The sequence below is a fragment of the Vanessa cardui genome, chromosome 14 (genome assembly GCF_905220365.1).
Source record: "Vanessa cardui chromosome 14, ilVanCard2.1, whole genome shotgun sequence".
Classification (NCBI taxonomy): domain Eukaryota; kingdom Metazoa; phylum Arthropoda; class Insecta; order Lepidoptera; family Nymphalidae; genus Vanessa; species Vanessa cardui.
Genome location: NC_061136.1, coordinates 14,210,976 through 14,232,055, shown reverse-complemented (window position 1 = coordinate 14,232,055; position 21,080 = coordinate 14,210,976). Strand labels below are relative to the sequence as shown.

Below are 21,080 nucleotides of genomic sequence, written 5' to 3'. Positions count from 1 at the left end.
GGTACCACCCACTCATCAGTTATTCTACCGGCAAATAACAGTACTCAGTATTGTTGTGTTCCGGTCTGAAGGGTGAGTGAGCCAGTGTAACTAAAGGTACAAGGGACATAACATCTTAGTTCCCAAGGTTGGTGGCACATTGACGATGTAAGGAATAGTTAATATTTATTCCAGCGTCATTGTCTATGGGCGATGGTGACCACTTACCATCAGGTGGCCATTTGCTAAAAAAAACTACTGAGTTTCTCGCCGGTTCTTCTCGGCATCTACATTCAGAACCGGTGGTAGCTTCACTTAATATAGTTGTGAATTGACGATTCAAAAGTACTTGTAAAAGCCTACTCGAATAAAGTATATCTTGATTTGATTTGATTACATATTATAAAATAAAGTCGCTTACCGCTGTCTGTCCCTATGTATGATTAGATCTTTAAAATTTCGCAACGGATTCGGATACCGCTTTTTTTAATAGATAGAGAGATTCGAGAGGAAAGATTTTGTAAATAATACATGGACAATATAGTAAAAAACATGATAATTTAAGATGCTTCTAATGATATGTCGTAAATTAACAAATTTTTTAGATTATTTAGCGACCCGGCTTCGCACGGACGCAATACTATCAGTATTGCGTCTGTGCGAAGCTAGTGCTAAAATATTTTTTTATATCCGATTGGTACTTTTAGATATTTGCGTGTAATATCAGTCTATCTTTATTATATTAGGATAGATGCCAGTTCGATGTTGAAATTGCGTATTCATGCGTGAATGTAGAATGATTTGTGTAATTTGTTACATAACAAACGGCAACATGTTTTAGCCCTAAAGCACAAAACGTTGCGGATTTTGGAAAGTGTGTTACCTGTAGATAACTGTGCGTTGAAAAAAATGTGTACTATGTGGTGCACGGAACACATTTTCTTCGCAAATCGCTGTCAATATTCTTTACCTAGATATGGTGAAAGAAAATGTAGTAAGCGCCAAAAACCTTTTATCATTATAAAAATAAAACAAAAGGTATTTAAAAAAAGAATATGATTATTAGAAGACACTTATTTTTTACTGTAACGAAAATATTATATTTTTTGTCAAACATGACTTGAATATTTTTAACTTTGAACTGGATGTAGCCAATCAAAATCGAAATAAAAGACTAGCAATTGTATCCTAACTCTGTCTCTAGACCTACCAAGAGTATGTAACGAAACACGTGCAACGAGATTGCAACAACAAATAAGCATTCCCCTAGTCAATCCCGTGTTTAATTTCCATGAACTATCGAGTTTCCTCAGACGTGATCTCCGTGCCTCGGTCTGGATTTTTCAACTTAGATTGAGTTTAGTTTGATGTGGCCGCTTGTTTTAATTCCAAGCTTGTGATTAAATATGTGTTACGACATCAATGACACTGTTGTTATCGATACCGAACGAGCATTTAATTTTAGGGTTAAATTACTTTTCATGTATGTCTATGCCTATGCCTATACGTATACGAAATATCGTTGTACTCGACATAGATCGAAATCGGTAAATATGAAACAACATCACATACATTACTCTGATTCCAATGTAAGTAGCTATAGCACGTGTTATGGGAAATCAGAAGTAACGACGGTACCACAAACACCCAGACCCAGACAACATAGAAAACTAATGATAATCTTCATCGACTCAGCCGGAAATCGAAACCTGGACCTCGGAATAGCATACCCATGAAAACGAGTGTACACACCACTCGACCACGGAGGTCCTCAAGAGTATGTGTATATGTATGTAACAAGTAATTAATAGTTAGTGCCCTTATAATATGTATATGTTTATTACCTTAGTGACGTCATATAGGTATGATATACGAACATTGTTTTTATGGATGTCCTGTCGAGAAAGTAATGCTGTGTATAAATGTATGTGCATGAGTGCACTCCCTATACACACATATACACAATTTGACCCGATCATCCAAAGGAGAAACAGAAACAGGACCAATAGATTTAGATACTTTAAGAACTTTTCGACGAAATAAACCCAGTAATACGTTATCGATTAGAACAGAGAATTGAACACAGTACCCCAAAATCTACAATACGTTGACGTATTTTGCGTTTCTTCTTGTAGATTACACGCGAATGCTCATAGTAAGTATTTGTCTTTAAGCTAGATTATGTTTCCGGACCTCGCAAATGTCACATAGCTTGTTAGAAACTGCATTGACCTGACACAAAGGAGCTAATTATTTTACCGTAAAGTTTGCGCCTTGATCTTGTCAAGGAACTGTCATAACAGAGCTATTGTTCTTTATTATTTTCAGGTAGGCAGATTGGCAACATGAGATTAAGAGCTCAACGGTCACCATAGAAATTTTTAGACATTATTAATCATAGCTAATGCACCACTAACATTGGTTACTAAGATGCTGTATACCTAGGTCCTTTAACGCAACAGAATGATAAAAAAAACATTGCTGTGAGGTAAGAGTAAGTAATGAGAAGGTGCCACCAGCTCAGAAAGTCATTAGTTATCAATTTAGATAGAAGAAGACGAAAATCTAGAGTAGTTTAATTTGTATTTACTAAAATTTTCATTGCTTCTATCCTGACAAAAGAATTATACACCGGCTCACTAAATAGTTCTAATAAAATATCACGTAATCCATCTAAACAATACTACACGTGGAATTAATATAGACTTTTATACCGTATAGAAGAGTAAATAAATATTGAATTTCTTGCCGGCAATAAAACAGTAAGGCGGCCGATACATCTACATATGGCATAATATAGTTGATTGTACAATGTTATTAGCAGTGTAGGGATAATATTGAAAAGTTGCGCAATGATTAAACAGAATTTTTAGCTAGCTTCAATTTTATTGCTTGTATTTACTGACGACCCCCGTCGTCAAGTAATGGGTGGGTAAAGTAAAAGTCTGGGTGTTTGTGGTACTTTCGTTACTTCTGATTTTCCATTACACAAGTGCTTTAGCTACTTACATTGGGATCAGAGTAATGTATGTGATTTTGTCCACTATATATATAATATATCTACTATATAACTGTACTGTGTAGAGTTGGTAATGCGCAATATTTTTATGTTTTAAGCGTTTGTGATCGGACATGTTTCTCTCGTGACATGAATGGTTTGTCAATCTCATTGCTAAACATTATTGAAAGTTTGGATTCAAATAAGGTATTCAATATTATTAAGGTCAATAAAAATATCGTGCAAAATTATTGTAGATGTATGGGCTGCCTAACTAAGTATTAAATTCCCGGCCGGTTCTTCCCCGTAGAATCTACATTCCGAACTGGTATTAGCTTCACGTTTCATTAAGCATATAACATGATCAAAGTGCTTATAAATACTGGGGATAAATATTTGATATTCTTATGAAATCAGTATTAAAGCGCGTTTGTATATTTATTTGTTTATTTACCATCTAACTAATCGCTTTTAAAAACGAAACACTGCTGCAGTAGAATATCTGATGAATGGGTGGTACCTAACCAGACGGGCTGGCACAGTCCTACCACCAAGTAAATGACTGTTTGTAACTATACTTATTCCATATACGTAGGTATCATCATTACATAGTATTAAACAAAGTCGCTGACCGCTGTCTGTCCCTATGTATGCTTAGATCTTTCTAATTATTTAAAGGATTTTGATGCGTGATTTTTTTAATAGATAGAGTGATTCGAGAGGAAGGTTTTTGTATATAATACATAGATAATATAGTAAAAAAACATTGATAATTATAGAAGTTTGTAATGTGATGTTATAAATAAACAAATTCTGTAGTATATTTATTATCAGTATTGCACCGGTGTTAAGCTGGGGCGGGTAAGTATGGGAATAATAGCTAAGTGAGGTCAACAATCTTGAACATACAACAAAGTGTGTATGTTTGTCTTATATAGTAAAAAAATATATCTTCTATTGTAAGAATCTAGCTTCATTGCATTTACATTATGTACAAACTAACATTAAAGTAAGAGCCCTTGACGTTAGCGGATCAAGGCACAACTCGTAAACATTATACAAACAATAAAATACATCGTAAATAATATCGCATTAACTGAGCTATAAAAATTTAATTAATAATTGTAATATTTAAATTCTAAACCAATAATAGAAACAATGTATTTGTTATATATTATACTAATTACATTTTATTATTGACATTTATAAAGACATATATAACGTCTGCTTATTGGTTGAAATGCAAATAAATGCTCTGAGACACGAAGGCAAAAACAAAGAAATTGCAATGGAGTTATCATACGACAAAATAACTCGGTCCAATGGTAAATCTGAGATGGCCCAGTTAGAACGCGTGCATCTTAACTGATGATTGCGGGTTCAAACCCAGGCAAGCACCGCTATATATGTATGCTTAATTTGTGTTTATAATTCATCTCGTGCTCGGCGGTGAAGGAAAACATCGTGAGGAAACCCGCATGTGTCTAATTTCATTGAAATTCTGCCACATGTGCATTCCACCAACTCCCATTGGAACAGCGTGGTGGAATATGTTCCAAGCCCTCTCCTTAATGGAAGAGGAGGCCTTATCTCAGCAGTGGGAAATTTACAGACTGTTACTTTACTTTACTTACTTTAATTGTAAATCCGTTTGTTGTGTAACGTGTATAATAAAAAAGAATAGCACTTATAGATATATTTTCATGTTCCCTTTTCAACCGACTTCAAAAAGGAGGAGGTTATCAATTCGTCTGATTTTTTTTAAGGTTTAAAAAGATCATCAATTAGTTGTTAAATCAATGAATGTTAATTTTGTCTTATGTAATCAATGTTTTTTTTCCAGTTTTTTTATTACTAATATTAATTAATTTTTGTTTTTGTAATTATTTTATTTGAATTCTCTATGTAATTACCCTAGTCCTTATCTTCTTATTAATATGCTTCTAATTTGTATTATGTTACAGTGGAATCTTGGTTGGTTCGTGTATTACTATTTATATTACTTTTCTGTTATACTGTTTGTTTCCCGAAAATAGATAAATAAAATTAAATATGTTCCTGATTTTAAATGTAAATGTAATAACAAGCTGATACCTAATGGCTAAAATTTCAATTAATAATATAAAAGCTGATTGACATACGTAAACAAGCAGAAGTTGTGCATAATTTACCTACATACCTATGTATATCTCTCGGTATATTAATTGCTATGTATATGTTTTTTTCTATTTAATTTTAAATCTTATATACAATTATGGTACGATAGCTGCATGTAGATAATCGGTTATTGTCTGATTTTCAGTTCCAGTCGAATATATGCAGAAAAGGATAGTTGATTTATGATAGCAATTTACAATGCAATAAATTAAAACTTACTGGCTAGTTAGAAAGTGGTATTACGGCTGTATAAGGAAAAGAATGAAAAACGTAAAAATCAAAGAAATTTGTTATATGTAGATAAACTCCAATGCATTTGAATGAACGCGAAGTTTCAAGAGAGACTCACTAGTAATAATTAATATTTAAAGATGGTCAGATTGTGAATAATTTAACATGAACTATTTATAGATTTTTCAGCTTAAAATATCAACATTTTTAAACTTAGAAATGAACTAAGAAGGAAACTAAAATGTTGCATTATGTCATTTTCTCCATTTGGTATAATTTCTGACATAGGCTTTTGATAATTCAATACATTACACCAAATTTCGTTACAGGGTATATGTTATATATTTAATAGTAACATGCATCAGATTTGTGCCTACTGCCTATATTGGATATATTGACCTTGTATAAAGTACAAGGCTACAAAAATTGTAAAATCACAGGAGTGATTTCACTTCAGTTTATTTCAGGTAAGAGATCACATTTTCACGGGAAAGCCGCGTAAGGACATTTCAGTCGGGAAAATCTAGCCATCGCGATTCAGGAATTCGGTGTTTCGAGTCAGCGCCATCTGATGTCATTTTCACGAATTGTTATACCTTCGGCTCCCAGTAAAAGCTTTACTCGGGCTTTTATTATTCGTGTTATAAAATGTTTTCATTTGAAATGATAGCATGTGTTATTTTATACTTCCTACTAATATTATAAATGCGAAAGTTTGTGAGGTTATACGTGTGTTTGTTATTCTTTCACGAATAAACTACAGAACGGATTTGGATGAAATTTTACAGTAATATAATTTATATATCAGAGTAACACATAGGTCAAAATTTATATTGATTTTACGTAATTTTGTCATAATATCGTTATATTATGACCAAATTACATACATATATAGTACCCGTGCGAAGCCGGAGAGGTAATGATGGCCTTTAACAATATTTCCAAGGAAGTGCACGGGTTTGGCTTTTTCTCAACAACTCAACAGCCAACAACAATAGTGATTGTTTTGATTAAAATATAGTCAGTCAGTCAGTCGTAGATGTGCAGAAAAATAAAGGATCCTTGATAACAATATACCAAATTGTTACTTACGATTTATAGTTTTCAAGTGCGAAAAAAAGTTACCGGCAGGATAGATAGCGGCGCTATGGATGTGTAAAAAAAAAGATGTTATACGTGCGAATAGGCGTCGTCAGTTTACATAAATAGTATAAGAATTTACGTATCAAGATAAAATACAAAAAAACAATCATTTTATTTATCTCTCAACCGCAGCGCCACCTGCCGAGCCCACTCTAAGACTCCTATGATCCAAACATAGAGAAAAATATCTACCGAAATCAGTCCAACCGTTAAGGAAGAGTTCATCTAAATACACGTGCTAAAAGATTTATATATAAGCAGTGACGTGTGTCATTATTACATGCTCACGCGACCGTACATGACATAATCATTATTTCAGAAAACAAATAATAATGATCTATTAATGTTGTAATGAATTCATCATTAATATGCTTAAAATAGTTAATATCCGGACAACGTTGGCACAGCGTCCGTTACTGATTTAAATGAAAAATATCAACACATAGTATAAAACAAAGACGGTCACCTCAGTCTGTCTCTATGTATACTTGGATCGTCAAAGGTTTTGATTCGTTTTTTTTTATTAGTTTCGAGAGGTAGGTTTTTGTATATAATACATAGACATTGTTAACTGATAATTTTAGAAGTGTCTAATGTAGCTGTGCCCGCGACTTCGAGCGCGTTCATTTTTACAAAAAACTTTAATAATCACTTAGCAGATTTTTCTATAACTTATTAATGCTTTGTTAGATAGCATTTGTGTTATTAAGTCGTTGATAGGCACCCGATGTGACGGCGAGGTTTGCGCGGAGTACCTACTGGATAGTATTTGGACATTGCAGCGTAACTTTTTAATTAATTTGAATATAGAAGCAAAATAAAAGCAGCCCAAGTTACTCTTTATTGCAAATGCTATCTGCAAGTAAAAGTCCCCTTAAAATCCACCTAGCTATTCTTGAGATTAGCCGGAACAAACAGATAAGGCATTAAATAAAAAGCGTTTATTTTAATATTACAAACGGACACTCCAATTTTATTGTGTATATCAAGATAAATGTGTTTGTCAGTACGTCCGTTTTCCAAGCGAGAGTTTTATACATATCAGATACAATATGTAACTGCTGTTCAAATGGACGCAGATCCAGTAAGCCTGGATTCCAACCCCGTGGGGGGTCATTAAAAACATTATTTCTGAGTTTTTTCAGTCGATAATTTCTTAATAGTAATCCGAGGACTTTCACAGCTTACATTCTCGGAAAGGGAATGCACGTTTCGTTAGTCGTGATCGATTTGGCGTCTTATGAGAGGTAACAACAAACATTATCAAAATATATAATAATATTATAAATCTGAAAGTAATTCTGTCTGTCTGTCGCTCTTTCACTATAAAAACCACGGACCGAATTTAATGAAATTTATTAAAAATCAAATTTAAACTCTGTCGTAAATTGAAGACATCACGTCATTGACAACTAACTTTATTCCTCTATAACAAGCCAGGTATAAACTTAACTACAATCAACTTCAAGAAATTATACCGATAGGTTACTTTTTTGCCTAATAAATGACAACCAAAACCTAAAACGCGATCAAGCAGCGGGCGACAACTAGTAACAAATATGTCTAGTGAACATTTTCTTTAATTATAAAACTACGTTGTATATTCCCCTGCCAGCATCAAGACTTCAGCTCAATCTGTTTGCGAAACTGACTCTAAACTCAATAGCGAATTAATATCGCCTTAACATAACTAGTAAATCGCTAGTATTTTGTTCAATATATTGGTATTGTAATAAGTAAAATTTATTGTCACATATGAGTCAGTGTGTTATATGCGACATGTAAATAAATCATTATATACAGTTATAGATGAGAGCCAAAGAAAGATGTGTCAGATAATGAGTATCAATTGAAAGTAATTATGTCATTACTATAAATACGTCCGTTGATGATTGAGATAGTTGCTACCTGGCTTTGCTGTCATTGTCAATCAATTTCCAATAGAATGTAAGGCCCTATTCACATCGGGAAAAGGTTTTATGATTGACGGGTACAAGTACTTGGTGATAGGGCTATGTGCAAGAATCTGGATTTGTATAATCGACTCATAACTGTTGAAACGCTTGGCCCTTGGAGTAGTGGTGCAAAAAGCTTCATCAAAAGTATAACACCTCGCCTCATTGCCTCCACTGGTGACAGGAGGGCTGGTTCGTTTTTTGCCCAGAGGATCGGAATTGCGATTCAACGGGGAAATGCTGCTAGCATTCTTGCCACCATTCCACGCGGTCAAGATTTATACAGTAACTAGTTTTAGTTCATATTTGTATATATATATTTAAGCATTTAATGTTGTTAATTCTTATGTTAATAAATTGTCTATACTGGACTCATAACTTATATAAGAGATGAATATTTCTTAAAGTGTTTTATGGGCGGTGGTGACCACTTACCACTAGGCAGCTAATAAGGATAGCATAAGAAGGCATCACTTATTTTATAGAGAAGCTAATTTTATATCGTTTGTTCATGAAAATCTTGGTAAACTTTAATGCTTAGCATGAACACACATTCCTATTATAAAACAAATAATTCGAAGTATGTCATACAAACCTATACTTGGTGTTTCAGTTGTAGGTTCCTTCTATCGATTCTCATACTTGTTTTAATATACTAAGACGGGATCGGGATTGTATGTCCTATAAATGATTTATCTTATCAACGCCACGGCTTCACACGGGCGCTGTAATATTAATAGATCAGGTTTAGTCAGCGTTTGCTATATAAGCGCAAATAATGTATTCATTTTCGAAATCACATTCGAAACTTCCAAAGTTATCAGTGAAACTATACTATATTTTTCATATATTATATAAAAACAACCTTCCTGTTCGATCTATTAAAAAAAAACTGCATCAAAATCCGTTGTGTAATTTTTAATGTTCTAAACGCACATAGGGACAGACAAAATTTAAGCGACTTTGTTTTATACTGTGTCAGAATAAGGTTTAATTTTCTCAATTATTGCAATATCATCCAGATCATCTTGTTTGTTGATGAACGAAACATCGTATCCTTGTAATTTATTCGCAAATTTTACGATGGCACGTAATAATCCCCATTCCACAGTGACCTCGATAACAATTCAAATTAGGATCGATTTTAGGGCAAAGGGTCATTTGATAATAGTATATGTCTTCGAATAAAATCACATATTATGTTATTATTACGAATCGCGTTCCCAAATGCGATAATATAATGTTGTTATGTGACTTCTGGCTCTCATCACTTGATTTACTCACACTTCAAAATAAACACCGCATTTCAAGTGATTCTTACTTGACAATCATCTGGTAAAAAAGTTTGCTAACAATTCGGTAAGCTGAGATGGCCCTATCGGTTAGAGTGCGTACATCTTAACCGATGCTTCCGGGTTCAATCCCAGGCTAGCACCACTGAATTTTTAAACGTTAAAGAAAAATATCGTGAGGAAACCCGCGTGTGCTAATTTAAACGAAATTCTGCTACATGAGAATCCACCAACCTGCATCAGCGTGGTGAAATATTATCCAAATCTTCTGATAAAAGGGAGAGTAACCCTTAGCCCAGCGATGGGAAATTAACAGGATGTTTCTACTACTTACTAACAAATCGTTTATGGTTAAAAGATAACTAGATGCTTTACTGTTTTTCATCTCTTTAAAATCAAACCTACCAATAACGTAGGATACCTTCAAACGAATTACAAATTAACGTAAATAGACACCTCAGTCATCGGAACCAAGGGTGTTCCACGTTTCTTGAACCCTAAAATAACATTACAGTCCCTTCACGTATCATTATAATGATCAAGCAGTTGTTCCGAGATGATTCGATGTAGATTTTATTCATTAATTCAACAGTGAGCAGCTGTTCTTCGTGCGCGTGCGCATCGGAATCCTTCACGTCGGAATGTTCCCGACCTACATCTAACTAATAGCATTCCTAGTGTTTCTGATACGGATTCCTTTGAAAGCTGATCTGATCTATTATGGATGCGCCCACAGTATCGCGTGGTATTTTAGAAAGAAGGGAGGGGGTATGCCACTTATGCTATCGCTAGAGAGATAAAACTTGACAGCGATGTTTGAAGTTGTATTATTTGTTAAATGCGACTCGAGATATATCACATGGTTGGAATACGCAGGTTTTAACCAAGCATGTTGATTACAAACCAACTCATCAGGACAATCGATCTATGGGATTTTTTGTTGTGTTTCATTTTCTGTGAGTCGGTTGGGTCAAGAGTTATCTCTCATAAAGTGCATGTACTGCAGTTCATTCTACTTAATTTTCGAGAACACATAAGGCTCTTATGACTCCTCAGAAAGCGGTCAACCAAGATTTTTATTTTACTTATTTTTGTGGAATTAGTGGTAATTTATCTCGTAAGTTTCACTAGACCGGCCTACATATCAACACATTTAAATTGGCCTAAATATGTTTATTTACATAATATTTTTTATCTACACTTGCTTATGAAATTCCTACACAACTATTGCTATATTCATATTTTAATTTTTACGTTTAAAAACGAAATTATACAACATATGTAATACCCCGTTTTAGGACAGCATATTGGGATATCCTTGTCTAGAGAAAATTTGAAAAATTGCTCCAAAATTGTGACCTCGTTGGAATCGCAGCAATAGAAGAGAATGATTCAGACAATAAAATAACATAGTAGATAATGTTTGTTCTCAGCTGAAGGAGGATTCTCAGTTCAGCACTATAACATTTACGAGCTGTTGTTTGTACAAACGGAAGCAATAATCTCAAAATTGACAAGCTAACATTAAAATATTAACATAACATACATTTAGTTAAAATGGACGTCAACCGAAACGCGTTCAGGAGCCAATATCTAATTTGAAGTCCATTTGGATAATCGCGAGAGTAATCCAACTGAGTCAAGGTCTGTTTAAACGTAGTCAATGACAGTTCTGCACTGCGTTATAGTTTACAGTAAAAGCTGGATCTGGAAGATTTACGATCGATCAAAGGTAGAACTAATCAGTCATTATAGTTCTCGTGATTAGTTTCAAATTGTCTTACCTATCTCTAGCTGAGATTACTGAAATAGGATAATAGCATGATAAGCTTCGCTAAGGGTCAGCGTATAATGGTGTCACTATTTAAAAAACTAGTTAAAACTTTTTTTCGTATATTTGATAAAAAAATTCCACAAAAGCTATTGTGGGATGAAAAATTAAATTACTGACAAATCTCTGTTTTAATTCAGACTTACTAAAGTGACGATCAGCAAGTTGTTGACATTGCCAATTTCTCACCTCGAGACATATTTTGTTAGAGAAATGTTTTGAGCGACCGTTTCATATTTTGGCAATCTTTATAGCATTTTTGCTTTCTTTATTTTCTAGAGAAATTTATATTTAATATTACCATTAGTAATTCTTGTTTTAATTGATATTTTCTGTTAAATAAATCAATCAGACAGGGAAATATAATATTATAATTTGATAGTAATACTCACAGCTCTATCCAGGACCCTGTTTTCCATATTCTTGATCGTGTCTTGAGTTAGCGAGGAGATGTTCTTAAGGAATTCATTCAGATCAGCAGCAGCATCAGCTGTGTATTCTGTGTATAAAAGCAGCGCGTCAGACTTGGTGTTTCGAAGGTCTTCAACCAACTCTGTGGTAGTCTTCCTCTCAATATCAATCCTTCGTGGTCGAAATGTAGTTCTACGATATCCTGAATTGTCGATAAGGATTCGTGCGGCCGGCTGGAAATATATTTCTTTATCAATCTTAGTTGTGGCTAATGTTAACAAAAGTTATTGATTTGATTTATATCTAAGAATTGTTTCTATATAATATAAAACGTCTTAGGTGACGTTATGATTATAAGATATAAACCAAATAATGTGATAAATGATTTTATAAATATCTCTTATCGATAGTTATTAGTAAAATAATTTTAGATTTTAATAACAGTTTTATTCAAATAAATTTATAGGTCCTTTGTTAAATTAGCAATAGTCTTAATTATCATGGTATATCATCATATACTATAGAGGGTATATAAGAAGTCACGAAATTTATTTATTTTGCATATCGAGGCAGACTAGCAAACAGGCTTCCAGATAGTAAGACATCGTTCGCAAAAAGAAGCTACTGTCTGAAATAGGAAGGAGATCATATGAGTTTACCGATAATGCGCCCCCAACTATTGGGATCTGATAACTTATGTTTTTCGGACTTTTAAGGTTTGAATTTCGACCCAGGACTCGACTCTTCCACTAAAATATATTACCAATTAAATCTTTGAAATGTCAATAAGATTTCAACTCCTAAAAATGCATTAATTGTTACGTCTCTGAAATTATTATGACACCGAAGCGTGCCATTACTGTCAGTTAAAATAGCAGCCGTGATCGCGGATCGGGTTATTTCTGAACCACGACTTGAACCTTGGCCGGACTTGACACTGAATGATGTAATGAAATATTTTATAACATCGTTATAACTCGCGTTTGCAAAAAAAATTTAACGCTATTTTAGAATTTTGTTGCGTGATTTTTTTATTTTTAGTCTAGAATTGTTAGTTGAATTGACGTCAAATAATAAAAGACTAACCGGGAGGAATTTTTTTGTATGAGATCGTCTGCATCTTTAAATGCATCACAGAAAAACAAATAGAACCTTAAAGAACAATTTCATCAATACTCTTCAAGATTAACAGAATCAAAATAAACTTTATTCAAGTGGGCTTTTACAAGCACTTTTGAATCGTCATTTAACAATTAATTGAAGCAACCACCGGTTCGGAAGCTAGATTCTGCCGAGAAGAACCGGCAATAAAATCAGTAGTTACTCTTTTTCAACATTTAAAAAAATACAACACATACACAATCATATTAGTTAAATGCAATATACGTATGTAATGTATCCTGCCTGGAAGTCAAGAGGTAAACACTATGCAAAATAAAATTATGGTGTGGAATACAACGCTAAAAATTTGACATTTGATAGAATTTACATGATATTGACATTGGTCGCGAGGTATATTTACTATGGATTATCAAAACTGTGGAAGTCAAATTCAAGTGGAGATAAGTAGTTATAGTACGACGCAATTTAGATGTAGCATCGACAAAATTCGTAAAACCGATCACATCCGAATTGAGTACGCTATCCCAAATTATCAATATTTATTTCTCATGCGAATATGATCTTGCACAAACGTAATAACTTGTAATATCATATGACCTAATGTATTTGTCAATTTGACGCGTCGTTTTACATGCACTTGCTTTCTCTGACGCGTTAATCTATAGCGACGAATAGCGTCGAACGACGCGATAGGGAGCTATTTCTATTGGTTGTGTATATCGGCAGTAATCGGTTTTATTTTCATTCCATTGCATTTTCCGATGCTACACCTAATTTGTGTCGTACTATAAGTGGATCAGTTTTGTATTATTAGTTAAGAACTGTTAGTTGTGCAATATAGCCGAGCTATTAGAAAATCGCATGGCATACGTAAAAGTTTGTTTATCTGCATTCCTTCTGCGATTGCAATAAACTATACATTAAAAAAATATATCGGATTCGATTACGATTTCCGAGAAAAATAATTAATTCGTAGAAGGTTATGGCATGACCTTTTAAAACTATTGGACTATTCCCTGTAAGACCTCTTTCGATATTTGATCATTGTCAGCGCCGGCGAGGTGTTCCGGCTATCACCACAGTACCACTGTTGATGGTGACCTCTTACATCTGGTGATCCATATGTACTTAAGTCTCCTTCATAAACATTGAAGATAATCCTTATTTTATACAAAATTACTTTTGATGATAACTTTTTTATGACAAAATATGAAAAAAAATATAATATAAGAATCTTCAACTATATTAAAATGATGATATGTAGTTCAAGGGCGCGTTTTTGTTATCTTAACATTGTTTGCGCATACCATTCATACGGAGATGTACTCGAGAAGCAAACAAAACTACAATCGTACCACGCTGTTTTCGTACTTATTACAAGTAACATTGGGATTAATATCGCATGCTCGTTTTATTATTGTTATGCATTATCGTGTTCATTAAAATATGCTTATATTGGTGAGAATAGAGTGTTGCCTAGGAATAAATATTTATCAATATGTTTATGAGTTTATTTACTTGTTACCTGGTGGTATATAAATATACATATGTATATGTTATTTGATATACATTTCAGTTTTAGATATGTTATGATTTGTATTTAAATGTATCGTAATCCTTTAACACAGTTTAACATACAAACGACAAAATCGACCGAAAATATATTTAAAAATAATATAAAAAATAGCGATAATTTGCATATTTTGTGAATTTGTAATTTTTTTCAATCAAACTAACTAACAATCTTAATAATATTAATGCGAAAGTTTGTTTCGAGTAATTTTAATTATTAACATATAAACAAAACAATAACAAACTAACTCCACGAATAAAACAGTATCGACTAAAACATGGCTATTTGCGATTAATAACTAATAATGTACCGTATATTAAGAGCGCAGCCTGAGCAAAAAACCCAGACGACGAGCGTTGGTGGGCGCCAATGATGGCTATTATTGACCCAAAAGGTTCCTAATGATCTCTCATGGATGGAGGATATCGTCAGGCATTGCTTGCACCGACGCTTGTTGCACTTGAGACGAGTCTGTTTCCGTGACAACGAAATTATATTTTATGCTAATTGTAAATACTAAGGATTATTCACACTGGTGTGCGACTAACGCGAAAATAATTTATTAAAATATTAAATATAATATATTTTTAAGAATTGAGATGGCCCAGAAGAGCTGCGATGGCCCAGTGGTTAGAACGCTTGCATCTTAACCGATGATTGCGGGTTCAGATACAGGCAAGCACCACTATATATATACATGTGCTTAATTTGTGATTATAATTTATCTAGTGCTCGACGGTGAAGGAAAACATCATGAGGAAACCTGCAAGTGACTAATTTCAACGAAATTCTGCCACATGCGCATTCCATCAACCCGCATTGGAACAGCGTTATGGCATATGTTCCAAACCGTCTCCTTAATGGAAGAGGAGGCCTTATCCCTTAACCCAGAAGGGTGCTTGCATGGTGGATTGTTTGTAAGTTTTCTCACGATTTCTTTACCGCTGAGGACCAGATAAGTAATAAACACAAATTAAACACATGGAAAATCAGTGTAACTTGCCAGAGTTTGAACCCGCAATCAACGGGTAAGATATGCACACGTTTTAACCATTGAGCCATCTTGAACTTGCCTAATATTATAAACATTATTATAATTAACAATGACTTCAGACCTCAACAAATTACATAATCAATCTTTAGGCGCAATTAGAATAAAATGTAACGGTCACAACGTTTGACTATATCACGTAAAGTGAAATGATGCCAATGCAAATGAATCTATATATATAATAAAATTGGAGTGTCCGTTTGTAATATTAAAATAAATTTAAATTTAGCAAAAATAATAGAAATGTATGTACACACGATACTGATGCCAAAATAATATTTTTTTTTAATTTTTAACCGTCTGTTTGGTCTGGCTAATCTCTGTTATAGCTGGACCGATTTTGACAGGACTTTCACTGGTAGAAAGCGGATATTATAAGGAGTAACTTAGGCTACAAAAATAACTTTTTGGTAACTTCAAACACGCACGGTTTCACAGGCATAGCTAATTAGATTAATAATAATTAAGTTTCGTATAAAATAACACAATTGTACAGTACAATATATATTCGCTAGTGCGTCAGGAGCCTTATTAACGGATAATGTAATGAATGCCAAACCGGACGCATTTGACGTACAGACATACAACGAGTGACGACCTTGTTTACATACAAATATTACATGTATTACGGTAATCCTCACATTTGTTAACGTTATTTTATTATGTAATGATGCGGTCAGTAATGCACTGTGAGGAAAAGAGTGGGAGTGGGGGGTAACAGCTGACGGTATGAACAGATGAATGGAGGAAATGCGTCAACCCCTAATATGTTGACCGTTTTCGGTCACAGTGACAATTTTAAGGGCAGAATTAATCAGAAACATATACATAACTTTCCAATGAATTATAGTAAAAGCATTTATCGAGATTTTAAAAAATCTATTGCATTGATGATGCATAAAAAATTGCTTAATTTTTCAAATAAACTATACAGTTAAATTTAATAGTGTTGCTCTATACATAAAAATACATTGATAAAGAATAGTTTTTAGTGTTCAATGTGTCTTTATGAATTTGTCCTGCCTTGGAGTTCAAGTTTGCTTCACATAAAATTTCATCAAATTCGGTTCATTGGTTTGGTCGTGAAAGAGCGACAAACAGACAGAGTTACTTTCACATTTATAATGTTAGTAAATATTCGTTGTTTATTGTGATGTGAGTGTAGAGTCGAGATGGCCCAGTGGTAAGAACGCTTGCATCTTACCCGTTGATTGCGGGTTCAAAGCCAGGCACCGCTGATTCATGTGCTTAATTTGTCTTTATAATTCATCTCGTGCTCAGCGATGAAGGAATACATCGTGAGGAAACCTGCATGTGACAAATTTCATAGAAATTCTGCCACATGTGTTCCATTCCACCCCGCATTGAAACAGCGTGGTGGAATATGTTCCAAAACTTCTCCTCAAAGGAAGGCCTCCTGCCTTTAGCCCAGCAGTGAGAATTTACAGGATGTAGTTGTTGTTTGTTTGTCGTTATTCGAATGTCGTTTCGTGCGACATGTGTTAGCTCGCGACATTGATTGTGTATCTCGTTTACGTGTATGTAAATAACGTCACAATACATAATTACATCTCAGCCTTGCGATCGAAACACGTGATCGTAACCAGACGGCACGTCGTATTTATACATCCGTCTGATCATCTCGCCAAAAGATCGCGTCAAATCGTATCGAGATTGACAGCAGGTAAATAGACTTGACCGACGACATTGGCCAAAGACGACAATACGTTTACTTTTAATTCAAGATAAGCCAAAATTGCTCAATGGTTCACGTGAATCTAGGTCGAAGGTTGCTGGTTCGAAATTGGAGTAGTACTGAATTTTTATGCACTCTGAGGAAATCTGCACTGGATGAGCTCCAAGTCTTTTCCTTTTGAGGATTTAATAGAAGATTGAGAATTGGTGGGACTAATCAATCTTCGTCATAATAGGAGAGCGTCTACCTAGAATCGGGAAAATTATACGTTGTTTATTTGTTACTTCCTCCATTGTAAAATACTTCAAAAAGAGAATGGTTACCGACACCGATTACTTTTATTGTATTTATGATGTGTTTTTTGGATTTTGTCATTCGTTTTAAATTGAAGTTGTTTTTTTTTCTAAAAATATTATATTACTGAAATAAAGTAAAATAGCTGCCCTAAATAAACCGATGAAAGTTAAACGATCTCATTTAAAGGGTGATATCAATACACAGTTTTTAGATTTTATTCGACCCATTTTCGATTTATTTCGATTTAGTTCGATTATCTAATTTGCAACATTACGACAGCCTATATGGCCTGCCTTCGGTATGTTGGTGGGTATAGTAAGAATATAAAAAATATTTTAATTAATATGATTGTTTTATTTGTAAGAGTTGATTGCAACTGCTATTTCTAACTTAAGTTTTAATCTTATATTATTTTTGGTCTGACATTTTTTTTGGTAAATCGCTTGCCTCAAAACGCCATAAACACCAAATTATACACCTTTGTACATACTACTACAGCTTACTATATTACAGTATATATGTATCTATGCCCAGTAGAAAATAACGAAATATAGGCAGGATATATTAATTTAATAATTGTATTAACTAGCATGACTGTATTTTTTTAAATGTTGAAAAAGAGTAACTACTGAGTTTCTTGCCGGTTCTTCTCGGTTGAATAAAGTATACTTTGATTTTGATTTTATGTAGTACTAGAGTTCCGAAATAAACCAACACAACGCTAACGCATAGGTAAGCACCCCGCTCTCGCAGTAGACTCTGGAAACCACTTTCCACCAGGTGAGCCTCCTGCTCGTTTACCTTAAAAGCCAGTAATACGATGACTTTAGGTCAAAGCTTCAGTCATTTGTCATTTTTGTTCCATATTCACAGATCATCTGAACATGTTACTGATCGCGTCATTTAAGATGATTACTTCCTGTAATTACTCTAGCTCAAAAAATATCTAAAATATGAATATATTACGGATAAAAGATGCAGTGATTTGTGTTTGCTCTTGATTTAAGTTCAATACGTTTTTAGACTTAATATATATTAATATTATAAATGTAAAAGTAACTCTATAATAAATAAATAAAAAAAATACTTTACATTATAATTTATACTATAATTGTTATAATTACTCAGTAACGTAGAGCCAAGTGTGAATATAAGTTTGAGAATGATTGTGGCACTAAAATCGTTATCAGTATGTTAGTTAACGGATCCTCACGGGAGGTTGTGTAACCTGAGACCAGCGCCCAATGCCACGGTGTGACAAGTGAACCACATAACCGCCGCTGGTTTGTTTTACGTTTAATATTGTCAATTACGCTGTAAATTATAACCTAGACGACATCTATTTTTGGATATATTTCTAATATAATATGCTTACTATGTGTTCATGTCTTAGCTAAAAAGAGTAGCCTATGTCCTATCTTGGAGTACAAGTTTGCTTCATAACAAATTTCATTAAATTCAGTTGGTAGTGAAAGAACGTCAGACAGACAGACAGACAGATAGAGTAACTTTCACATTTATAATATTAAAAAAATAATAATACTAATAAAAAATAATATAGATTATTATCAAAAAATAATAACTACTGGTTTCGTAGTCGGATAATCTCGTTTGAATCAAACTTCTTTCGAATGTTTCATTCAATGAAATCTGTATTTTGACAATTCAATTATTCTTATTTACCTATTCGATAAAATAGATTTTGATCTTTATAACAGACAAAAAATTTAAGAACTTTACTACACCGATATAGCGCATCCTTAAAAAATACAAAAATAAACAATACACTACAAATACTCTTTACTTTAGAGAAAATTAAATTATATAAATATTTATAAATAAGGCAAGAGATTATGTACAAAGGCGTTACGTTCTATCCATGCCTTAAAAGAGTTTCTCCTAGATTTCACGGAGTTTATATTTCAAAGACTACACTTTTATTTAATCAAATTCATTAATTAAATCCTTCGAAACTTTCTCGAATAAGGTTCATTTCTATTTTCAAACAGAAATGATTCTAATATTATTATTATTAATTGATTTTAAATAGTAATTACATTATGAACTAAACACGTTTTCAAACTATAAATAGGCAATGAGTTTCACTAGGCTAAGTATGCTAACGGTTTGATTCCCGTTTGTTGAGAATAATTTGTTTCGTCTATGCAGGTACTTATTTGATAAGATCTGGGTGGTACTGAACACGAGTAAATACTCATTGGATGTATCCTCTTACATTCGGAATTGTATAATCTTATATTTTGACAGCACATTAGTTGCCTATTGATTCTTGAATTTTACTAAGTTAAGAGTAAAATATTTTTATTCTTAACTTAGTAAAATATAGAGGTATGTATATAATTAAAAATAGCATATTCATAATAGATTAAAAAAGTGTTTAGATAGAATAGAATATTAATATAAAACATATTATTTTAATTACTTATCAATTTGTTTGTTTATTTTTTAATAAGCTTATATTTGTTTTTCATGGAATATTAATTAAGAAATATACATTGAGCAAGGGATTAAATTCAGTTATAATATTTGAATCGAACGTCAATTTATATAGCACTAAAAATATTAATTATGCAATGCTGATTTACAAAAGAAATACTAAACGAATTTATATATTTTTAAATTATTTTAGCATACGTTACCGAAATTTAACAATCATCCAGTGACGAAAAGAAAAAAAAAATATCAAATCACTATTTTTGTTATATGTAAGAAAACGTATTTTTTTTAATTATCGAAATTAGCTTAATTATTTAATGAATTGAAATCACTTTAAACTGACCTGCGCGGCGCGCGCCAAAGTTGCGCAGACGCAGAGCGCGACGAACGCGAAACGCGCTACCATTTTGCATGCGCGCGGTGCACTACTGCACGCTTGCACCTCGCTCGTACACAGTGCGTAAATATAGCGCGCTGTTGTGGAGATAGTCCTATATACGGCCCTATGACTATGTCCTGATACGTCACTTATATAATATATATGCATATCGAAATATATCAATCCCCGTAATACTCTGCTTTACCGATTTCGAAACGAGTATTTCAATATGATGATATCTATGCAATTCATAATACATGCTGCTCAACTATAAACATTAGGCAGTCTATACATATGTATTAAGAAAAAAGGTATTTTCTTTAATTTGAATTAGGTCCATCAAACGTCATCGAACGCGCATTGACGTGACACCTGAATTTTGTTAGACCTGAATTTTTCGAACCGATACGACATGGGAACCTTCAAGAAAAGAGCGTACTCCTTTCTTAAAGGCCGGCAACGCACCTGCAAGCCCCCTGGTGTTGCAAATGTCCATGGGCGGTGGTAG

General features: G+C 33.4%; 1 protein-coding gene across 1 annotated transcript in view; it reads right to left on the bottom strand.

Moving 5' to 3' along the window:
• The window catches only part of LOC124535448, a 31,354-nt gene extending 10,704 nt beyond the window's left edge, over window positions 1–20,650 (bottom strand). The window contains exons 1-2 of the mRNA XM_047111669.1: window positions 20,537–20,650; window positions 11,979–12,230 (exon numbers count right to left, since the gene is read on the bottom strand). Of these exons, the coding sequence (XP_046967625.1) occupies window positions 11,979–12,230; window positions 20,537–20,599 (315 nt within the window). The 5' untranslated portion in view covers window positions 20,600–20,650. The remainder of the gene's footprint in view (window positions 1–11,978; window positions 12,231–20,536) is intronic.
• Window positions 20,651–21,080: the final 430 nt, after the last annotated feature.